This window comes from Saccostrea echinata, unplaced genomic scaffold, assembly GCF_033153115.1.
Source record: "Saccostrea echinata isolate AGI-Se365-2 ecotype Australia unplaced genomic scaffold, CSIRO_AGI_Sech_v1 ptg000002l, whole genome shotgun sequence".
NCBI classification, from domain to species: Eukaryota; Metazoa; Mollusca; class Bivalvia; order Ostreida; family Ostreidae; genus Saccostrea; species Saccostrea echinata.
In genome coordinates, this window is record NW_026889751.1 from 30261434 (window position 1) to 30280633 (window position 19200).

The 19200-nt window shown below is 37.3% G+C and overlaps 2 protein-coding genes across 4 annotated transcripts in view; one reads left to right on the top strand and one right to left on the bottom strand.

The window, feature by feature from the left end:
- Positions 1 to 3563, bottom strand: part of LOC133177196 (E3 ubiquitin-protein ligase TRIM71-like) — a 60037-nt gene extending 56474 nt beyond the window's left edge. The window contains exon 1 of one of the 3 annotated variants that reach the window (XM_061312281.1): positions 3522 to 3543. The gene's annotated coding sequence lies outside the window, so the exon portion shown is untranslated. Of the gene's footprint in view, positions 1 to 3512 lie in introns of all 3 variants that reach the window. The other 2 variants (XM_061312292.1, XM_061312286.1) reach the window with 2 other exon arrangements.
- The window catches only part of LOC133178251 (vacuolar protein sorting-associated protein 54-like), a 39407-nt gene extending 24260 nt beyond the window's left edge, over positions 1 to 15147 (top strand). Inside the window, 5 exon segments of the mRNA XM_061312995.1 lie at positions 13594 to 13674; positions 14033 to 14050; positions 14053 to 14142; positions 14254 to 14348; positions 14797 to 15147. Of these exon segments, the coding sequence (XP_061168979.1) occupies positions 13594 to 13674; positions 14033 to 14050; positions 14053 to 14142; positions 14254 to 14348; positions 14797 to 15076 (564 nt within the window). The 3' untranslated portion in view covers positions 15077 to 15147.
- Positions 15148 to 19200: the final 4053 nt, after the last annotated feature.

The window sequence follows — 19200 nt, forward strand, 5'->3', positions numbered from 1 at the left end:
TTGTTTATTATACCGAAACAAGCAAAAACTTTGAAATAAACATAAACTTTCAAATTCGGCACCGCTCTCAAATTCACTTTCATTTTTAACGTAAAGTTAATGAAACCCTTTGACACATCACTAATCATCAATTTTGTGACGTAAACCAGGCTATTGTGACGTCTCGGGATGTCTCTCGGGAGTTTTCTTTCAACGAACAATAACTATTGCGGGAAAATGCACTAGGTATCCGAAGAGGGGAAATATGATGAAAAGCATGCCGACGACCGTGAAATATGAAGTTTTATGGCCCGATCACGTGATAATGTAGAACCAATCAGATAACGCGTTGTGTAGAATAGTTATAATGAGGTATAATAATATGTTTACATTGTGGTGCTCTAAGTTATATTACTGGATATAGTTGATTTTATACTTTATCAAAGTGAATAAAGAATCACAGTGAGCCAGGGAAACCTATTGTAATTAGTGACAAGTGGTAAATAGCCACATTGTCTACCCAAGTCTGTGTGTCCTGAATTGTAGCACGTACTAGGCAAGTGACAAAAACATATCTGTATATATTGAATACCTTACACAATATGCAAGTGTCCATTTTATTTGTATATTTTGCATTCATTATCATCCCTGTAAGACTTTGGAAAAACAAGTATGATCCCAAGGTGATCACTCGGGTCTGGCATGTTACAATAAGCAAGGGTATTTTTACCAGATTTTTGAAATTCTTGGGCAACATTGCTATGTCTATCGATATATCAGTTAATTTTTAGCTCACCTGAGCTGAAAGCTCAAGTGAGCTTTTCTGATCACATTTTGTCCGGCGTCCGTCTGTCCGTCTGTCTGTCCGTCTGTCCGTCCGTCTGTCCGTCTGTCTGTCTGTAAACTTTTCACATTTTCGACTTCTTCTCAAGAACCACTGGACCAATTTCAACCAAACTTGGCACAAAGTATCCTTGGGTAAAGGGGATACAAGTTTGTTCAAATGAAGGGCCACGCCCTCTTTCAAGGGGAGGTAATTAGGAATTAGTGAAAAAATAATGGCATCATTTAAAAATCTTCTTCTCAAGAACCACACAGCCAGGAAAGATGAAACTCATGTGGAAGCATCCTCAGGTAGTGTACATTCAAGTTTGTTCAAATCATGATCCCCAGGGGTAGGGCGAGGCCACAATGGATGATCAAAGTTTTACATAGAAATATATAGGAAAAATCTCCAAAAATCTTCTTCTCAAGAACAGCAAAGCCATGATGAGTCATATTTATATGGAAGCATCCTCAGGTAGTGTAGATTCAAGTTTGTCCAAATCATGACCCCCTGGGGTAAGGCGGGGCCACAATGGAGGATCAAAGTTTTACATAGAAATATATAGGAAAAATCTCCAAAAATCTTCTTCTCAAGAACAGCAAAGCCATGATGAGTCATATTTATATGGAAGATCCTCAGGTAGTGTAGATTCACGTTTGTTCAAATCTTGACTCCCGGGGGGTAGGGTGGGGCCACTATGGAGGATTAAAGTTTTACATAGAAATATATAGGAAAAATCTTTTAAAATCTTCTTCTCAAGAACAGCAAAGCCATTATGAGTCATATTTATATAGAAGCATCCTCAGGTAGTGTAGATTCAAGGTTGTTCAAACCATGATCCCCAGGGGTAGGGTAGAGCCGCAATGGATGATCAAAGTTTTACAAAGAAATATATAGGAAAAATCTTCTTCTCAAGAACAGCAAAGCCCAGATTTGTCATATTTATATGGAAGCATCCTCAGGTAGTGTAGATTCAAATTTATTAAAATCATGACCCCCGGGGGTAGGGTGGGGCCACAATGGATGATCAAAGTTTTACATAGAAATGTATAGGAAAATTTTAAAAAATCTTCTTCTCAGGAACAGCAAAGCCCTGATTGATCATATTTATTTGGAAGCATCCTCAGGTAGTGTAGATTCTATTTTGTTCAAATCATGACCCTCGTGTGTAGGGTGGGGCCACAATGGAGGATCAAAGTCTTAAATAGAAATATATAGGAAAATATCTTCTTCTGAAGAACTGCAAACCATGATTAGTCATTTTTATTCAATTTTGTTCAAATGATGACCCCAGGGTAGGGTGGGGCCTAATGGGGATCGAAAGTTTTACATAAAAACATATAGAAAAAACATTTCTTCTCAAGAACAGAAAAGCTATGTTTAGTCATATTGATATGGAAGCATCCTCAGGTAGTGTAGATTCAAGTTTGTTCAAATGATGACCCCTGGGATAGGGAGGAGCCACAATGGGGGATCAAATTTTTACAAAGGAATATATGGGAATTTTTTTTTAAATCTCAAGTACAACAAAGCCATTTGTTATATTGACATGGAAGCATCATCAGGTTGTTTAGAATTCATGCCCCCCCCCCCCCCCCCCCCCCCCCCCCGGTAATCTTTTCAATTCTGAACTGATTTGTGCTTTTGCCTAGCCAATGTGCTAAGGTGAGCGATGTGGCCCATGGGCCTCTTGTATTTTATACTTCTATGGGTCCCTTACAGTGTTGTACATGTATTATACTCAGGTTAAGGCCCTTGGGCCTCTTGTTTTAATTGTATTAAAGGTGGCACTATTTTTAGCACAGGAGCATGTGGAGAGTTAAATTACATATAATACAGGTTGTCGGCAGACATTATATTCTAATTACATCTATTAGAACTGTTTAGTAAAGGCTAAATTAGACATCATGTGTTGTGTAAAATTTTGACAATATCAAATGTGATAAACATGCATATGTGACGTAATGTTTGCATTTAATTTGCTTTATAAGCAAGCACCTTGTTGGTCTAGGGGTAGGAGGGTATGATTCTTGCTTGGTAAAGAGAAAAAAAAATTCTTGCTTAGAATATGACAGGTCCCAGGTTCAAATCCCAGACGATCCTGTACTTTTTTTAATGTTTTTTTTTATTTACTAAGTGATAGTATTCAACATATGAAATGAAGTTATGACGTCTGGTGTGTACAAACTTTTCATAAAATTATTATTACAGTGAGATAAATATTTTATATAAAAAGAATCTTCTGTACACATATCAAAGAATAAGCAATCAAATCTATATATCCATATTGGCATTCTTTATTTGCTTCGGAATACATCTATACATTTAATAATTCTTCAAATCTAAGGGGGAGGGGGGATTCCACCCCCCATAATCTAGATCTGTGCATGCTCTTCTTTTTTCCTTAAGCGGGGGACACAAATTCTCTGAATTAACTTGTTGCTATCTTTGTTGTGAATGGTGCAAATTGAGTTTAGAAATACTTAGTACATAACAGTAGATTACAAAGATCAACAGGTGAAAATTTCTTTCAGTCATACACTTATTCGCCTCCTTAACCTTGATTACTTTGAATTTAGATTGGCATAGATATGTTAAAGATCAAGAAATGAATGAAAAAATTATAAAATGCATTGAAATTACAATCAAGTAAAATATTTTTAGTTTTTCTAAAGATGAAAATTGTAAATAGAGCTAAAATTATCACAATTTTTACCTGACTTTAATGGCGTCTGTCTTGTCGGCTAAATCTCTATGTATTCTGATCACGTGACCCACATACCTGTGTTATCTACCTGTCAGGTATTTATACTTCCTGGTTTGTGTATACAGGGGATTTAAATTGGCCATTATTCTTGAATTGTTTACTATTTTTAGCTCACCTGAGCCGAAGGCTCAAGTGAGCTTTTCTGATCACATTTTGTCCGTCGTCCGTCCGTCCGTCTGTCCGTCTGTCTGTCCGTCTGTCTGTCCATCCGTCTGTAAACTTTTCACATTTTTGACTTCTTCTCAAGAACCACTGGGCCAATTTTGACCAAACTTGGTACAAAGCATCCTTGGGTAAAGGGGAATTTAAATTGTTAAAATGAAGGGCCAAGTCCCCTCACAAGGGGAGATAATCAAGAGAAGACAAAAATAGGGTGGGGTCATTAAAAAATCTTCTTCTCAAGAACCACAGGGCCAGTAAAGCTGAAACTTATATGGAAGCATCCTGGGGTAGTGTAGATTCTAAATTGTTCAAATCATGACCCCCGGGGGTAGGGCGGGGCCATAATGTGGAATCAATGTTTTACATAGAAATATATAGGAAAAATCTTTAAAAATCTTCTTCTCAAGAACCACTAGGCCAGAAAAGCTGAAACTTATGTGGAAGCATCCTGGGATAGTGTAGATTTTAAATTGTTAAAATCATGACCCCCGGGGGCAGGGCGGGGCCACAATAGGGAATCCAAGTTTTACATTGAAATATATAGGAAAAATCTTTAAAAATCTTCTTCTCAAGAACCACAGAGCCAAAAAAGCTGAAACTTATGTGGAAGCATCCTGGGATAGTGTTAATTTTAAATTGTTCAAATCATGACCCCCGGGGGTAGGGCGGGGCCACAATAGGGAATCCAAGTTTTACATTGAAATATATAGGAAAAATCTTCTTCTCAAGAACCACTAGGCCAGAAAAGCTGAAACTTATGTGGAAGCATAATGGTGTAGTGGAGATTCTAAATTGTTCAAATCATGACCCCAGGGGGAAGGGCGGGGCCACAATAGGGAATCCAAGTTTTACATTGAAATAAATAGGAAAATTTTTTTTAAAATCTTCTTCTCAAGAACCACTTGGCCAGAAAAGCTGAAACTTATGTGGAAGCATCCTGGGGTAGTGGAGATTATTAAAATCATGACCTCCGGGGGTAGGGCGGGGCCACAATAGGGAATCCAAGTTTTACATTGAAATATATAAGAAAAATCTATAAAAATCTTCTTCTCAAGAACCATTAGGCAAGAAAAGCTGAAACTTAAGTGGAAGTATCCTGGGGTAGTGTAGATTCTAAATTGTTCAAATCATGACCCCCTGGGATAGGGCGGGGCTACAATAGGGAATCCAAGTTTTACATTGAAATGAATAGGAAAAATCTTTTAAAATCTTCTTCTCAAGAACAACTGGGCCAGAAAAGATGAAACTTACCTGGAAGCATCCTGGGATAATGTAGATTTTAAATTGTTAAAATCATGACCCCCGGGGATAGGGCGGGGCCACAATAGGGAATCCAATTTTACATTGAAATATGTAAGAAAAATCTTGAAAAATCTTCTTCACAAGAACAACTGGGCCAGAAAAGCTGAAACTTATGTGGAAGCATCCTGGGGTAGTGTAGATGCTAAATTGTTAAAATCATGACCCCCGGGGGTAGGGCGGGGCCACAATAGGGAATCCAAGTTTTACATTGAAATATATAGGAAAATTTTTTAAAAATCTTCTTCTCAAGAACCACTTGGCCAGAAAAGCTGAAACTTATGTGGAAGCATCCTGGGGTAGTGTAGATACTAAATTGTAAAAATCATGACCCCCGGGGGTAGGGCGGGGCCACAATAGGGAATCCAATTTTACATTGAAATATGTAAGAAAAATCTTCTTCTCAAGAACAACTGGGCCAGAAAAACTGAAACTTATGTGGAAGCATCCTGGGATAGTGTAGATTTTTAGGTCACCTGAGTCACTCAGGTGACCTATTGCTATCTGTTTTCGTCCGTCGTCATCCGTCGTGCGTCGTGTGTTAACATTTGAACATTTTCAGCTTTTTCTCTGAAACCGCTGAACCAATTTCAACCAATTTTAGCATATGGCATCTATGTGTGAAGGGGAACAAAATTTGTGAATATCATGGTCCCTGCCCCCCTGGGGCCTGAGGGGTGGGGCTAAAACCACCAAAATTAATGCAATCTTTAAAAGTCTTCTTCTTTACTCCTGGACATCAAGCAGTCAAACTGTTTGCATGATTGTAATAAGCATTGAGCCCTCTACCAAAATTGTGAAATTCATGGCCCCAGGGTCAGGGGTTCTGGTGCTAGGGTGGGGTTATATAGATCATATAGTGAAAGTGCATTATTTCTTTGAAAATCTTGTTCTCTACTCCTGGGTATTATTGAAACAAATTAAATACATAGTTATGTTAAGCAAGAGTGACTCTACCAAAATTGTGAAATTCATAGCCCCAGGGTCAGGGGTTCTGGTGCTAGGGGGAGGGGGGGGGTGCTATATAGATCATATAGTGAAAGTGCATTATTTCTTTGAAAATCTTCTTCTCTACTCCTGGGTATTATTGGAACAAATTGAATACATAGTTATGATAAGCAAGGGTGACTCTACCAAAATTGTGAAATTCATGGCCCCAGGGTTAGGGGTTCTGGTGCTAGGGTGGGGTTATATAGATCATATAGTGAACATGCATTATTTCTTTGAAAATCTTGTTCTCTACTCCTGGGTATTATTGAAACAAATTAAATACATAGTTATGATAAGCAAGGGTGACTCTACCAAAATTGTGAAATTCATGACCCCAGGGTCAGGGGTTCTGTTGCTAGGTGGGGAGGGGGGGGGGGGCTATATAGATCATATAGTGAAAGTGCATTATTTCTTTGAAAATCTTCTTCTCTACTCCTGGGTATTATTGAAACAAATTAAATACATAGTTATGATAAGCAAGGGTGACTCTACCAAAATTGTGAAATTCATGACCCCAGGGTCAGGGGTTCTGTTGCTAGGTGGGGAGGGGGGGGGGCTATATAGATCATATAGTGAAAGTGCATTATTTCTTTGAAAATCTTCTTCTCTACTCCTTGGCATTATTTAAACAAATTAAATACATAATTATGTTAAGCAAGAGTGACTCTACCGAAATTGTGAAATTCATGGCCCCAGGGTAAAGGTTTCTGGTGCTGGGGGGGGGGGGGGGCTATATAGATCATATAGTGAAAGTGCATTATTTCTTTGAAAATCTTCTTCTCTACTCCTGGGTATTATTGAATCAAATTGAATACATAGTTATGATAAGCAAGGGTGACTCTACCAAAATTGTGAAATTCATGGCCCCAGGGTCAGGGGTTCTGGTGCTAGGGCGGGGCTATATAGATCATATAGTGAAAGTGCATTATTTCTTTGAAAATCTTGTTCTCTACTCCTGGGTATTATTGAAACAAATTAAATACATAGTTATGATAAGCAAGGGGACTCTACCAAAATTGTGAAATTCATGGCCCCAGGGTTAGGGGTTCTGGTGCTAGGGTGGGGCTATATAGATCATATACTGAAAGTGCATTATTTCTTTGAAAATCTTCTTCTCTTCTCCTGGGTATAATTGAAACTAATTAAATACATAGTTATGATATTAGGAAGGGTGAATCTTCCAAAATAGTGATTTTCATGACCCTTGGATCAGGGGTTCTGATGTTAGGGCCCGGGCTCTATTTATTATATAGTGAAAATGCATTAATGCTTTAAAAATCTTCTTCTCTGCTCCTGGGTATTTTTGAAACAAACTAAGTACATTGTTATGATAAGCAATGATGCCTCTTCCAAAATTGTGAAATTCATGGCCCCAGGGACAGGGGTTCTGGTTCTAGGGTGGGGCTATTATAGATCCTATAGTGAAGGTGAATTTTTTCTTTGAAAATCTTCTTCTCTGCCCCTGGGTACTATTTAAACAAACTAAATACATTGTTATGATACACAAGGATGCCTCTTCCAAAATTGTGAATTTCATGGCCCCAGGGTCAAGGGTTCTAGTGAAAAGGTTTGGGGGGGGGGGGCTCTATTGATTATATAGTGAAAAAGCACAATTTCTTTGAAAATATTCTTTTCTGCTTCTGGTTAAAAAGCAAAGAAGCTAAGTATATAGTTATGATGAGCAAGAGTGCTTCTTCCAGAGTAGTGAATTGCATGACCCGGGTCAGATGTGCTGGTGTAAGGGTGGGGCTCTTGATAATATAGTGAAAATGCATTAATTCTATTAAATAATCCTGTCTGCTCCTTAGTGTTAAGCAGACAAACAAAGTGATTACTTATGATGAGCAAACTTCTGGTCCCAGGGTGAGAGACTCTAGTGTTTCTTGGTGGAGAGGGGGGGGGGGGGGGGCTCTATTGATAATATAGTGAATCTGAAGTAAAAATGCTTTATTTCTTTAAAAATTTTCTCTGCACTTGGGCATATCAGAGGCAAAAAGATTAAAAGTTTTAATAAGGAAGGGTATTTTTACCAGATTTTTGAACATCTGGATCATTTGTTCAAGTGTTCTGGTCCTGGCCAGAGCTCTATTAATTTGTATTCTACTGAGAGGAGTTATTCCCCTTTGCCATTTACTTTTGATAATTAATCACTGTAAACAATGTACTTGAAAGGTTAATAGAATAAGAGAATTAAGCAAGAATTTTTATTGTATAATACAAAAAGTATTTTCATACTTTTAAGGATCAGATAGACTTATAAGTAATAAATAAATAAAAATGGAACAAAAATAACTTGTCTTATTAAATGTTCATCAAAGACCAAGAGAGGCCAATGTAAGAGGTTTCAACAAGAAATTTAAAATAGTACAGAAGCACTGATAGATTTTAATACACTGTATAGTGATAGTGATAAATGGGGAACAGATTAGAACCTAATTCATAAACTATCAATGAATACTAGATTAATTATTTTGTTGATCCTGATCACCCTAGTATTTTTCTTGCTTTTGGGCAACAAAGCTTCACCTTTCAGTTCATTATACTCTATGGATCCTCCAAATTGTTGTATTATACTCAGGTGACCGTTAAGGCCCTTGGGCCTCTTGTTAAACGCATTCCTACTAATATATATATAAGTATAATAGTATTTATAGAATTTATAACATTGTGAATCCAAAGATTCTAAGTCTTGGAGAGACCATACCTGCACTTGTGGGATCTACCCATCAGACATTTACATGTATATGTATTGACAGGTGCGGATCCAGTCATCTTTTTCCCGGGGGGGGGGGGGGGGGGGGGGGTAAAATTTGTTGAGCAAAAAACCCTTCTGTCTGCCTCTTCCTACCAATTTAAGTGGGGTGTTTGTGTTTTCTAGGGGTTCCAAGGTAATTCTTTAGTTACTTTACAATGTACATTTCCTGATACAATGAATACACTGATCCCACCTCTGAACATCTGGGGGTCCATGTTTTATGCCTATTTCACAAATTTGTATTGTTATACCCGTGCTCCGAAGGAAAGGGGGATATACATGTACTGTTTAACTTAAATCCTTGTGTGTCCTTGTGTGTCTGTCTGTCTGTGTGTGCTTGTACTGTCCGTAACAAATTTTTTTCAGTTCTCTCAGCAACTACTCTTTACAGATGCTTGAAACTTTAGCACACTCCTGAGCAGAAGGCTTAATTGAGCTTTTCTGGTCAAAATTTTTCCTTTGTCATTGTCATCTTCTTCTCAAGAACCACTGGGCCAATTTCAACAAAACTTGCCACAAAGTATCCTTGGGTAAAGGGGATTCAAGTTTGTTCAAAAGAAGGGCCATGCATTATTCAAAGGGGAGATAATTATGATCTCGTGAAATATTAATGGCTTCATTAAAAAATCTTCTTCTTCTCAAGAACCACTGTGCTTGAAAGCATGAAACTTATTTGGAATCATTGTTAGGTAGTGTAGATTCAAATTCGTTCAAATCATGACCCATGGGGAAAGGGTGGGGCCACAATGGGGGATCAAAGTTTTACATAGGAATACATAAGAAAAATCTTTAAAAATCTTCTTCTCAAGAACAGCAAAGCCATGATTGGTCATATTTATATGGAAGCATCCTCAGGTAGTTTAGATTCAAATTTGTTCAAATCATGACCCCCAGGGATAAAGTGGGGCCACAGTGGGCGATCAAAGTTTTACATATGAATACATGGGGAAAATATTTAAAATTCTTCTTCTCAAGAACAGCAAAGCCATGATTGGTCATATGTATACTGAAGCATCCTCAGGTAGTGTAGATTCAATTTTGTTCAAATCATTACCCCTGGGGGTATGGTGGGGCCACAATAACCGATCAAAGCTTTACATAGGAAAAATATTTTAAAATCTTCTTCTCAAGACCAGCAAAGGCATGATTGGTCATATTTATGTGGAAGCATCCTCAGCTAGTGTAGATTCAAATTTGTTCAAATCATGACCCCCAGGGGTAGGGTGGGGTGACAATGGGTGATCTTTACATATGAATACATAAGAAAAATCTTTAAAAAATCTCCTCTAAAACAACAAAGCTGTGATTAGTCATATTTATATGGAAGCATCCTCAGGTAGTGTAGATTCAAGTTTGATCAAATTATGACCCCTGGGGATAAGGTGGGGCCGCAATGGGCGATCAAAGTTTTACATAGGAATACATAGGAAAAAATCTTTAACAATCTTCTTCTCAAGAACGCAAAGCCATGATGGGTCATAACAATATAAAAGCATCCTCAGGTTATGTAGATTTAAATTTGTTCAAATCTTGACCCCCCAGGAGAATTTAATAGAAGGGGCCATAACAGGGGATCATAGTTATACAAAGGAATATAAAGGATATATCAATAAAAATTTTCATCTTAAGAACAGCAAAGCCATTATGTGTCATATTAAATCAAAAGCATCCTTAGGAAGTGTAGATTCAAGTTTGTTCAAATTATAACCCCCCTCCCCCCCCCCCCCCCCCTCTCCGAACCACTTTTATATTTAAAATTTTCAGTACTGAACTGTTTTCTGCTTTTTCCTACCAAAGTGCTCAGGTGAGCAATGTGGCCCCTAGACCTCTTGTTAGGCATGTCATATGGTGGGATTTATTTTTGTATGAATCCTATGTCAGCTTCCTGTTTATCTGTGTCTCTGTCCACACCAAATTTCCATTGCAGCAGTTTTCTCAGCAACTATACTCAAGGCAGATGCTGGAATTTTTAGCACTCTTTGTTTTGTATGTCATATGGTGGAATTCATTTTTGTATGAATCTGATGTCAGCTTCCTGTTTATGTGTGCGTCTGTCTGTCCACACAAAATTTCTGTCACAGTTTTCTCAGCAACTATTCATGGCAGATGCTTTAAATTTTAGCACACTCCTTGTTTTTGCATGCCATATGGTGGGATTCTTTTTTGTATGATGTCAACTTCCTGTTTATCATTGCGTCTGTCTGTACCAAATTTTCTTCGCAGTTTTCTCATATGCTTGAAATTTTAGCATATTCTTTCTTTAGGCATGCCATATGGTAGAATTCTTTTTTGTATTCTTGAGCAATAATTAGTCATATTATTACAGAAGCATTCAAATCATGAACTCCAGGGGGAGGGGGGGGGGGCACAAAAGATGATAAAACTTATAGGGAAAAAAATAGTTTTCTAAAGCCATTAGTCATATTGACATGGAAGCATCCTCAGTTAGTGTAGATTCAATTTTTTTCAAATCACAACCCCCCCCCCCTTTTCTTATTCAGGACCAGATATATTTAAACTTTTCAATACTAAGCTGATTTCTGCTTTTTTAGCTCATCTGAGCTGAAAGCTCAAGTGAGCTTTTCTGATCACCCATTGTCCGTCGTCCATCCGTCCGTCCGTCTGTCCATCTGTCTGTTAACTTTTCACATTTTCGACTTCTTCTCAAGAACCACTGGGCCAATTTTAACCAAACTTGGTACAAAGCAACCTTGGGTGAAGGGGAGTTTAAATTTTTAAAATGAAGGGCCAAGTCCCCTTCAAATGGGAAGATAATCAAGAAAATACAAAAATTGGGTGGGGTCATTAAAAAATCTTCTCCAGTACCACTTGGCCAGAAAAGCTGAAACTTATCTGGAAGCATCCTAAGGAAGTGTAGATTCTAAATTGTTTAAATGATGCCCCCCGGGGGTAGGGCGGGGCCACAATAGGGAATCCTAGTTTTACATTGAAATATGTAGTAAAAATCTTTAAAAATCTTCTTCTCAAGAACCACTGGGCCAGAAAAGCTGAAACTTACTTGGAAGCATCCTGGGGTAGTGTAGATTCTAAATTGTTCAAATTATGACCCCCGGGGGTAGGGCGGGGCCACAATAGGGAATCCAAGTTTTACATTGAAATATATAGGAAAAATCTTTAAAAATCTTCTACTCAAGAACCACTGGGCCAGAAAAGCTGAAACTTATGTGGAAGCATCCTGGGGTAGTGTAGATTCTAAATTGTCCAAATCATGACCCCCGGGGGTAGGGCAGGGCCACAATAGGGAATCCAAGTTTTACATTGAAATATATAGGAAAAATCTTTAAAAATCTTCTTCTCAAGAACCACTGGGCCTGAAAAGTTGAAACTTATGTGGAAGCATCCTGGGATAGTGTAGATTGTAAATTGTTCAAATCATGACCCCCGGGGTAGGGCGGGGCCACAATAGGGAATCCAAGTTTTACATTGAAATATATAGGAAAAATCTTTAAAAATCTTCTACTCAAGAACCACTGGGCCAGAAAAGCTGAAACTTATCTGGAAGCATCCTGGGGTAGTGTAGATTCTAAATTGTCCAAATCATGACCCCCGGGGGTAGGGCGGGGCCACAATAGGGAATCCAAGTTTTACATTGAAATATATAGGAAAAATCTTTAAAAATCTTCTTCTCAAGAACCACTGGGCCTGAAAAGTTGAAACTTATGTGGAAGCATCCTGGGGTAGTGTAGATTGTAAATTGTTCAAATCATGACCCCCGGGATAGGGCGGGGCCACAATAGGGAATCCAAGTTTTACATTGAAATATATAGGAAAAATCTTTAAAAATCTTCTACTCAAGAACCACTGGGCCAGAAAAGATGAAACTTATCTGGAAGCATCCTGGGGTAGTGTAGATTCTAAATTGTCCAAATCATGACCCCCGGGGGTAGGGCGGGGCCACAATAGGGAATCCAAGTTTTACATTGAAATATATAGGAAAAATCTTTAAAAATCTTCTTCTCAAGAACCACTGGGCCAGATAAGCTGAAACTTATGTGGAAGCATCCTGGGGTAGTGTAGATTCTAAATTGTTTAAATCATGACCCCCGGGGGTAGGGCAGGGCCACAATAGGGAATCCAAGTTTTACATTGAAATATATAGGAAAAATCTTTAAAAATCTTCTTCTCCAGAACCACTGGGCCAGAAAAGCTGAAACTTATCTGGAAGCATCCTGGGGTAGTGTAGATTCTAAATTGTTCAAATCATGACCCCTGGGGGTAGAACGGGGCCACAATAGGGAATCCAAGTTTTACATTGAAATATATAGGAAAAATCTTTAAAAATCTCTTCTCAAGAACCACTGGGCCAGAAAAGCTGAAACTTACTTGGAAGCATCCTGGGGTAGTGTAGATTCCAATTGTTCAAATCATGACCCCCTGGGGATAGGGCGGGGCCACAATAAGTACTAATAAGTACTACGGGGGGGGGGGGGGGAATCAGGTGAAAAACAGCAAGGCCAAAGTTACTCAGGTGAGCGCTGTGGCCCATGGGCCTCTTGTTCTAGCCAAGTGCTCAGGTGAGCAATTTGGCCCATCAGTCTTTGTTCTTAATTGTAAGCAAAATACAAATATCTTTTTCTATTAATTTATTTTGTTTTATAGTACAACTATCACATTCCCATGCATTCTATGAAACCTTTACAGGTTGTATTATACTCAGGGGACAATTACGGCCCTTGGGCCTTTTGTTTATTTATTGGATTATCAGTATTTTTCATCTTTATTGTAAAAAAGATGACTTTTGTATTTTATTGGTCTTCACTTCTAACTGTTTTGACTTTTATTGTGTTCTCCCAGGATTACTGTGACCACATTAATGAAATAACAAACAAACTTGTGACTGTCATGGAGGGGGTCATAGCTCAACAACTGTCAAAGGTCAGTATTAATGTCAGAGGTCAGTATAGGGGTCAAAGGTCATCATCATGAATACAGGGTCCATCTTTACCATATTGTTAATGTTTTTCACATGTTTACTCTTTTTCCATTTGGTATTAAAGCATATAAATCTTTTTTAATTGAAAATTTTAATCAAAAAGTGTATCATAATTTTCTGTCTTTAAACGTCGGATGCACAGTGAAACAAATAAGAGGGGGGTCTTTGTATTGTTATTCATTATGTACAGTTGCTAATATGGTACATGCAGAATGAGAAATATGGAACATCATTTATTATTTTATCATTGGAATGTATTTGCTTTAATATTCATGCAGATCAGTTTTGTCTTTTTTTCAGTGGGAAGTGAAGGCCCCTTAATGCCCTCCATGTGTTTTAGGTCAATCTGTAAACAAATCAGCAAAATGCACGAGGCTGTCCTTGACATTTTGTTGCCAGATCAAGTAAAGGTCAGTTTTAAGTTGAGCCAGTATGATTTGATATGTATCATTTAAAAGATAACATTCTTATTGTGCAGTATGTTACATCATGATCTCACTTGTTGTTTGTTTCTGTTACAGGAGCTGTTCACCAAGATTAACAGCTGTTTTAAGAAGTTGATCAGACAGCAGTTAGTTACTCTAGAAGTCTCCAAAAATGGAGGACCTCAACATGGGTAAATATCTAATATCAACATGGGTAAATATCTGATATCAACATGGGTAAATATCTGACCCAACCAGAATTGTTTAAGGGATTCTCTGGTTTTAATTGCCTTCAAGAAATACACTCTGTAGAGAGAAATAGCACATTGTCATATTCTGAACAGGACTGGAGACATTGTCCAGTATATATATACATATACTGTCCTTAAGAGCTGTCTAGGTTTTGAATCTTTCTGAATTGTAGCTTAAGTTTTGATCTCAGCAAATTATTTTATAGTTCTTTCTTTATTGATTTTGCAGTAAAAGCACTATTTTTCCCACAATAAATATGTGACAATCAAACTTTCTATTGATTCTTATGATTCTATTGTAAGGTATTTCTTTAAATGGATATATAACATTTTGCAAACTGCTCTTTGTAGATCAATCTTTGACAAGAAATTATCTTTATTATTTCAGATTGGTGATGTCCGACTTAGCGTTCTATTCGGGAACATTTAAAACTTTACAAGGGTTGGAGAGTTTAGCACAGGACATGAACCATGTGTGGGATGTAAGGGGACAGCGCCCTCTACAGTCTGACATTGTCATTATTTCTCTTTCTGCAATAATAAGACACTGGTCATTGAAGAGGAGAGAACTCACTCTCTCATGTATGAATGTTCTAAGTTATAATTATGGCATTTTAAAAACCAAACTTTTTATTCGTATGCATTTTATGAGACAATTTATTATCTGATGTCTGTGATTCTTAAGAAAAGCTGTCAGTGATGTTTGTACAAATAATAAAAAATATATATTAAGTAACAATGTTTGTCTCTTCTATCTTTCTACTTTTCGTGAGATTGGGTTTGAAATAATTGCTGGGGATGAATTTGGAGACACTTTTCTTTCATTAATTATGCAGCAAACGCTTCCATTCAGCTAAGGAGTTGTTTTGAAAAATTTTGAATTTGTTCATTTTTATGTGACTGCATAGGATCTTGACATTGCCCCCCCCCCCTCCTCCCCTTCATCACTACCATGAATCATGAATTAAAACCTACTCAGCTTAAGGGTATGGATCATCCTAACTGGTATACAGTTAAAGTATGTCATTGAGGGAGTTAGTTCCCCAAGACCAGGAATAAATCCCGAGGCGAAGTCAAGGAAAATGGTCCTAGTCAAGGGGAAGTGGAATCTTGCTTACTCCCTCGATGGTATACTTTTTAACTGTTTTAATAAAGGGATACAAAAGTAAAAAAAAAAAAAATTGAGGATTACGTATAATTTGGAATTGGTTTTCCGAGCAGGGATTAGTTCACTTGACCAACGCACAGGGATATTAATACATTCATCTATTATACAGACCCAAAAGTAAAATCAAGAGGATTACGGATAACCGGGAAGTAGCCTCCGAAGCAGGGATTAATAGATCATTTGACTAACGCAGAAACGTAGTATCAGAGAGGCTGCTTTTTTCCAAAGCATAATTTATTTTACTATTGAAAATTTTCATTGAAAGGCTGATTGCCCCCCCCCCCCTCCGACTTTTTGTTGGAGTATAGGCACATCGGGGGTAATGTGGTTACGTATGATGGAATGAATAAAATTTGGTTTTGAAAGAAGTTGAAACCTACCCCTCACCCCCGAGATAGGATTTTCAAGTTTGGACAATATTCCTTGGGGGGGGGGGGATTGTCAACCGAGTTTTTTCAGTTTTCAAGTAAGTTGATTTTTTTTTCTCTGGCTGCCTCCTCCCCCCCCCCTTCCCATTTTTCAAAAACGATACTACGTGCCTGAAATTTTTCTTTCTAATACAAGGAAAATGAACAATAAGTACAATAACAGATTCCTTTCCTTAATGCCAAAAATAGTGTGTATTTTTTTCGTGTAATAAATATACAAAAACCTAACTCAGAAATTTTGTAGCCCCACTCCCAAAAAAAGGGGGGCCCATGGGCCACATCGCTTACCTGAGCTCATTGGCTAGGAAGAAGCAGAAATCAGTTTAGTATTGAACGGGGAGGGGCAAACTTTAATTTACACTACCTCGGGATGCTTCCATATCAGTATTACTAATCATGGCTTTGCTGTACTGAGTATTAAACACCTAGGCATCTGTTTTGCATTCAATATCATTGAATCTGATGCTATTAGGAGTACCTTAACTTCCTTCTTTGCTGATTCAGCATCCACCCTCTGAATGCCTGACTTTCCCAAAGTTTTGCCTTATATATACCTTTGGTTTGGCTAGTCTATTCCAAGGGTTGTCAGGTCATGCATTCCATTATTTGAGGTCTTCAATGCGTTTTACTCAAATGCCCCTTAACCATTACACCTTTATATTCCTATGTAAAACTTTGACCCACTGTTGTGGCCCCGTCCTACCCCTGGGGTCATGATTTGAACAAACTTGAATCTACACTACCTGAGGATATACTTCTGTATTTATATGACTAATAATGGCTATGCTGTTCTTGTTTTTTAAAGATATTTCCTATATATTCCTATGGTAAACCCAGGGTTCTCCATGGGCCGTTTACTGTGGCGGCCCCGCCAGTTATATTTTTTAGCGCCATAGTTCCGCCACAGTTAAAATATCAGAACCACAATAAGATCGTCGTCGTCGTCAGAAGAATAAATTTATAAATCAAATGAATTTCCAAATTATGTACCGATTTTCTGTTTGTAATGCTAAATAAACCGTTAATTTACTTGAATTAGGGCCAATTGTTTGGCTTGCACAATCATGCAATTATCTTGTTGACCTCGCTGGACACATGAATGAAAAGAAACAAGCCATTTTTTGCACACTTCATGATAATTACAAATGATATTTTTAATATCAATTAATTCTAGCTTTAGTAGTTCTACAGCTAGATAATCACGTCTCTAAAATTGCCTTAGAACTATGAGTCAAACATCGTAAATGTATCGTGTATTTTTGTAATGTTGAAATTTAACAATACGGGGTAGATCCACCAAAATGTAATTTTATGATTCTAAACTGCTCAAGTGTTTTTTTTTTTTTTTTTTAATTCACAAGTTATAAAATAGTCCAGTCTTCAGACCAATAATTCTAAATATATACATGTAGATGTTAGCGTGATTATGTAACTTACATGTACCTACACTATAGGTGTATAAGTTACCTTTTGTAAACAAAATTATATTTTAAAAAAATAGGGTTAAATGCTTAAAATGTGTTACATGTATATTACTTGTACTATTATTTTCAGGTTATAGAAGGTAATATTTATTTATTTAGTAGTACGTATGTTTTGGGGGTCTTTTTTCACATTATACATATATTTTGGAAATATCCTAATTTTTGTTTTACACTATGATTAATCCATATTGATTAATTTGTTTTTTGTATTAAATCAATTAATCAATTTGTCAAATAATGTCAGTTGTGTATTAAATTATTGATTCTTAGGGGTTGTGTGTTTTCAATTTATTTCTTGGTTTCTTCGCGAATTTGGTCGCGAAATGAAAGCGCATATTAGCATTTCGCATAAGTCTTGCGCCACACTTAAATTTGAAATGATGGAGAACCCTGGGTAAACCCCTGTTGTGGCCCTGCCCTACCCCAGGGGTCATGATTGAAACAAACTTGCATCTAAACTACCTGAGGATACTTCTATTATAATATGACTAATCATGGCTATGCTGTTCTAGAGAAGAAGATTTTTTAAGTCAAATCCTATATATTCCTATGTAAACTTCGACCCCCTCTTGCGGCTCTGTCCTACCCCCAAGGGTCATGATATGAGCAAACTTGAATCTACAGTACTAGTATGTTATGAAGCTTTCATATAAGTTTCATCTTTTCTTGCCCAGTGGTTCTTGAGAAGAAGATTTTTAAAAGATGCCACCAAATTTTCACGAATTCTTAATTATCTCCCCCTGAAAGAGGACGAGGCTTTTCACCCACGGATGATTTGTGGCAAGTTTGGTTGAAATTGGCCCAGTTGTTCTTGAGAAGAAGTCGAAAATGTGAAAAGTTTACGGACTACAGACGGACGCCAAACACTCTTTTTGATCAGAAAAGCTCACTTTCAAGAGCCTTCGGCTCAAGTGAGTTAATTAAAAATCAAACAAGAAAAACTATTTTGGGTAAGAGGGAATCAATTGTGAAGATTCCGTAGAATAACTCAAGGTCGGATAAAATGTGGATTCTGGTTTTATTTTTTATACTTGTTCAAATAATTCCAGTTAGACTGTGCATCTTTTTACATTACACCCGTGAACTACACTTTTTTCAAATATAATGAGGAAAGTTCGTTGTATATTGGAGTTTGTATTTAACGCTGTGTCACTACGAATATTGCCACATCATTCTGTTCGCAAGGATTAATAAATATATCTCCAAGAAATGCATATTTAATATGGAGAAAAGCACGCATGCACTGATTCTAGTGCATGGGATACAATAATACTGATGGTACACTTCAGTCAGATCTTTGTCACACAGAGAACCATGGGCCTTGACTGTCACCTGAGTTTTAATTAATGAGTTTTTTTCCGCCTAAGAGTCCTCTGGAACTGGTCTGGAGACAAAACATCTTTAGCGCTCTTTTTATAAGTGGCTGAAAAATCGACTCTGCTGAATTCATTCTATGCATGTTTCTCTGTTGTTGAATTGTGTACAAATCAATTACAGTTACAGTAGCAATATCTGTTCCATTTTTTTTTATTAAAGAAAGCAAGATATCTTCTATATTTTAATACATGATATTTTAGAGCAGTTATAAACTGATAAAGATAAATAATACAATAGTAATACAGAACAGGTATACATGTAATCAGTAATTGGTGTAATCACTCTCTGAAAATCTTAAGTTATTATAGTTACAAATAAAGTATTTTTCATTCCTT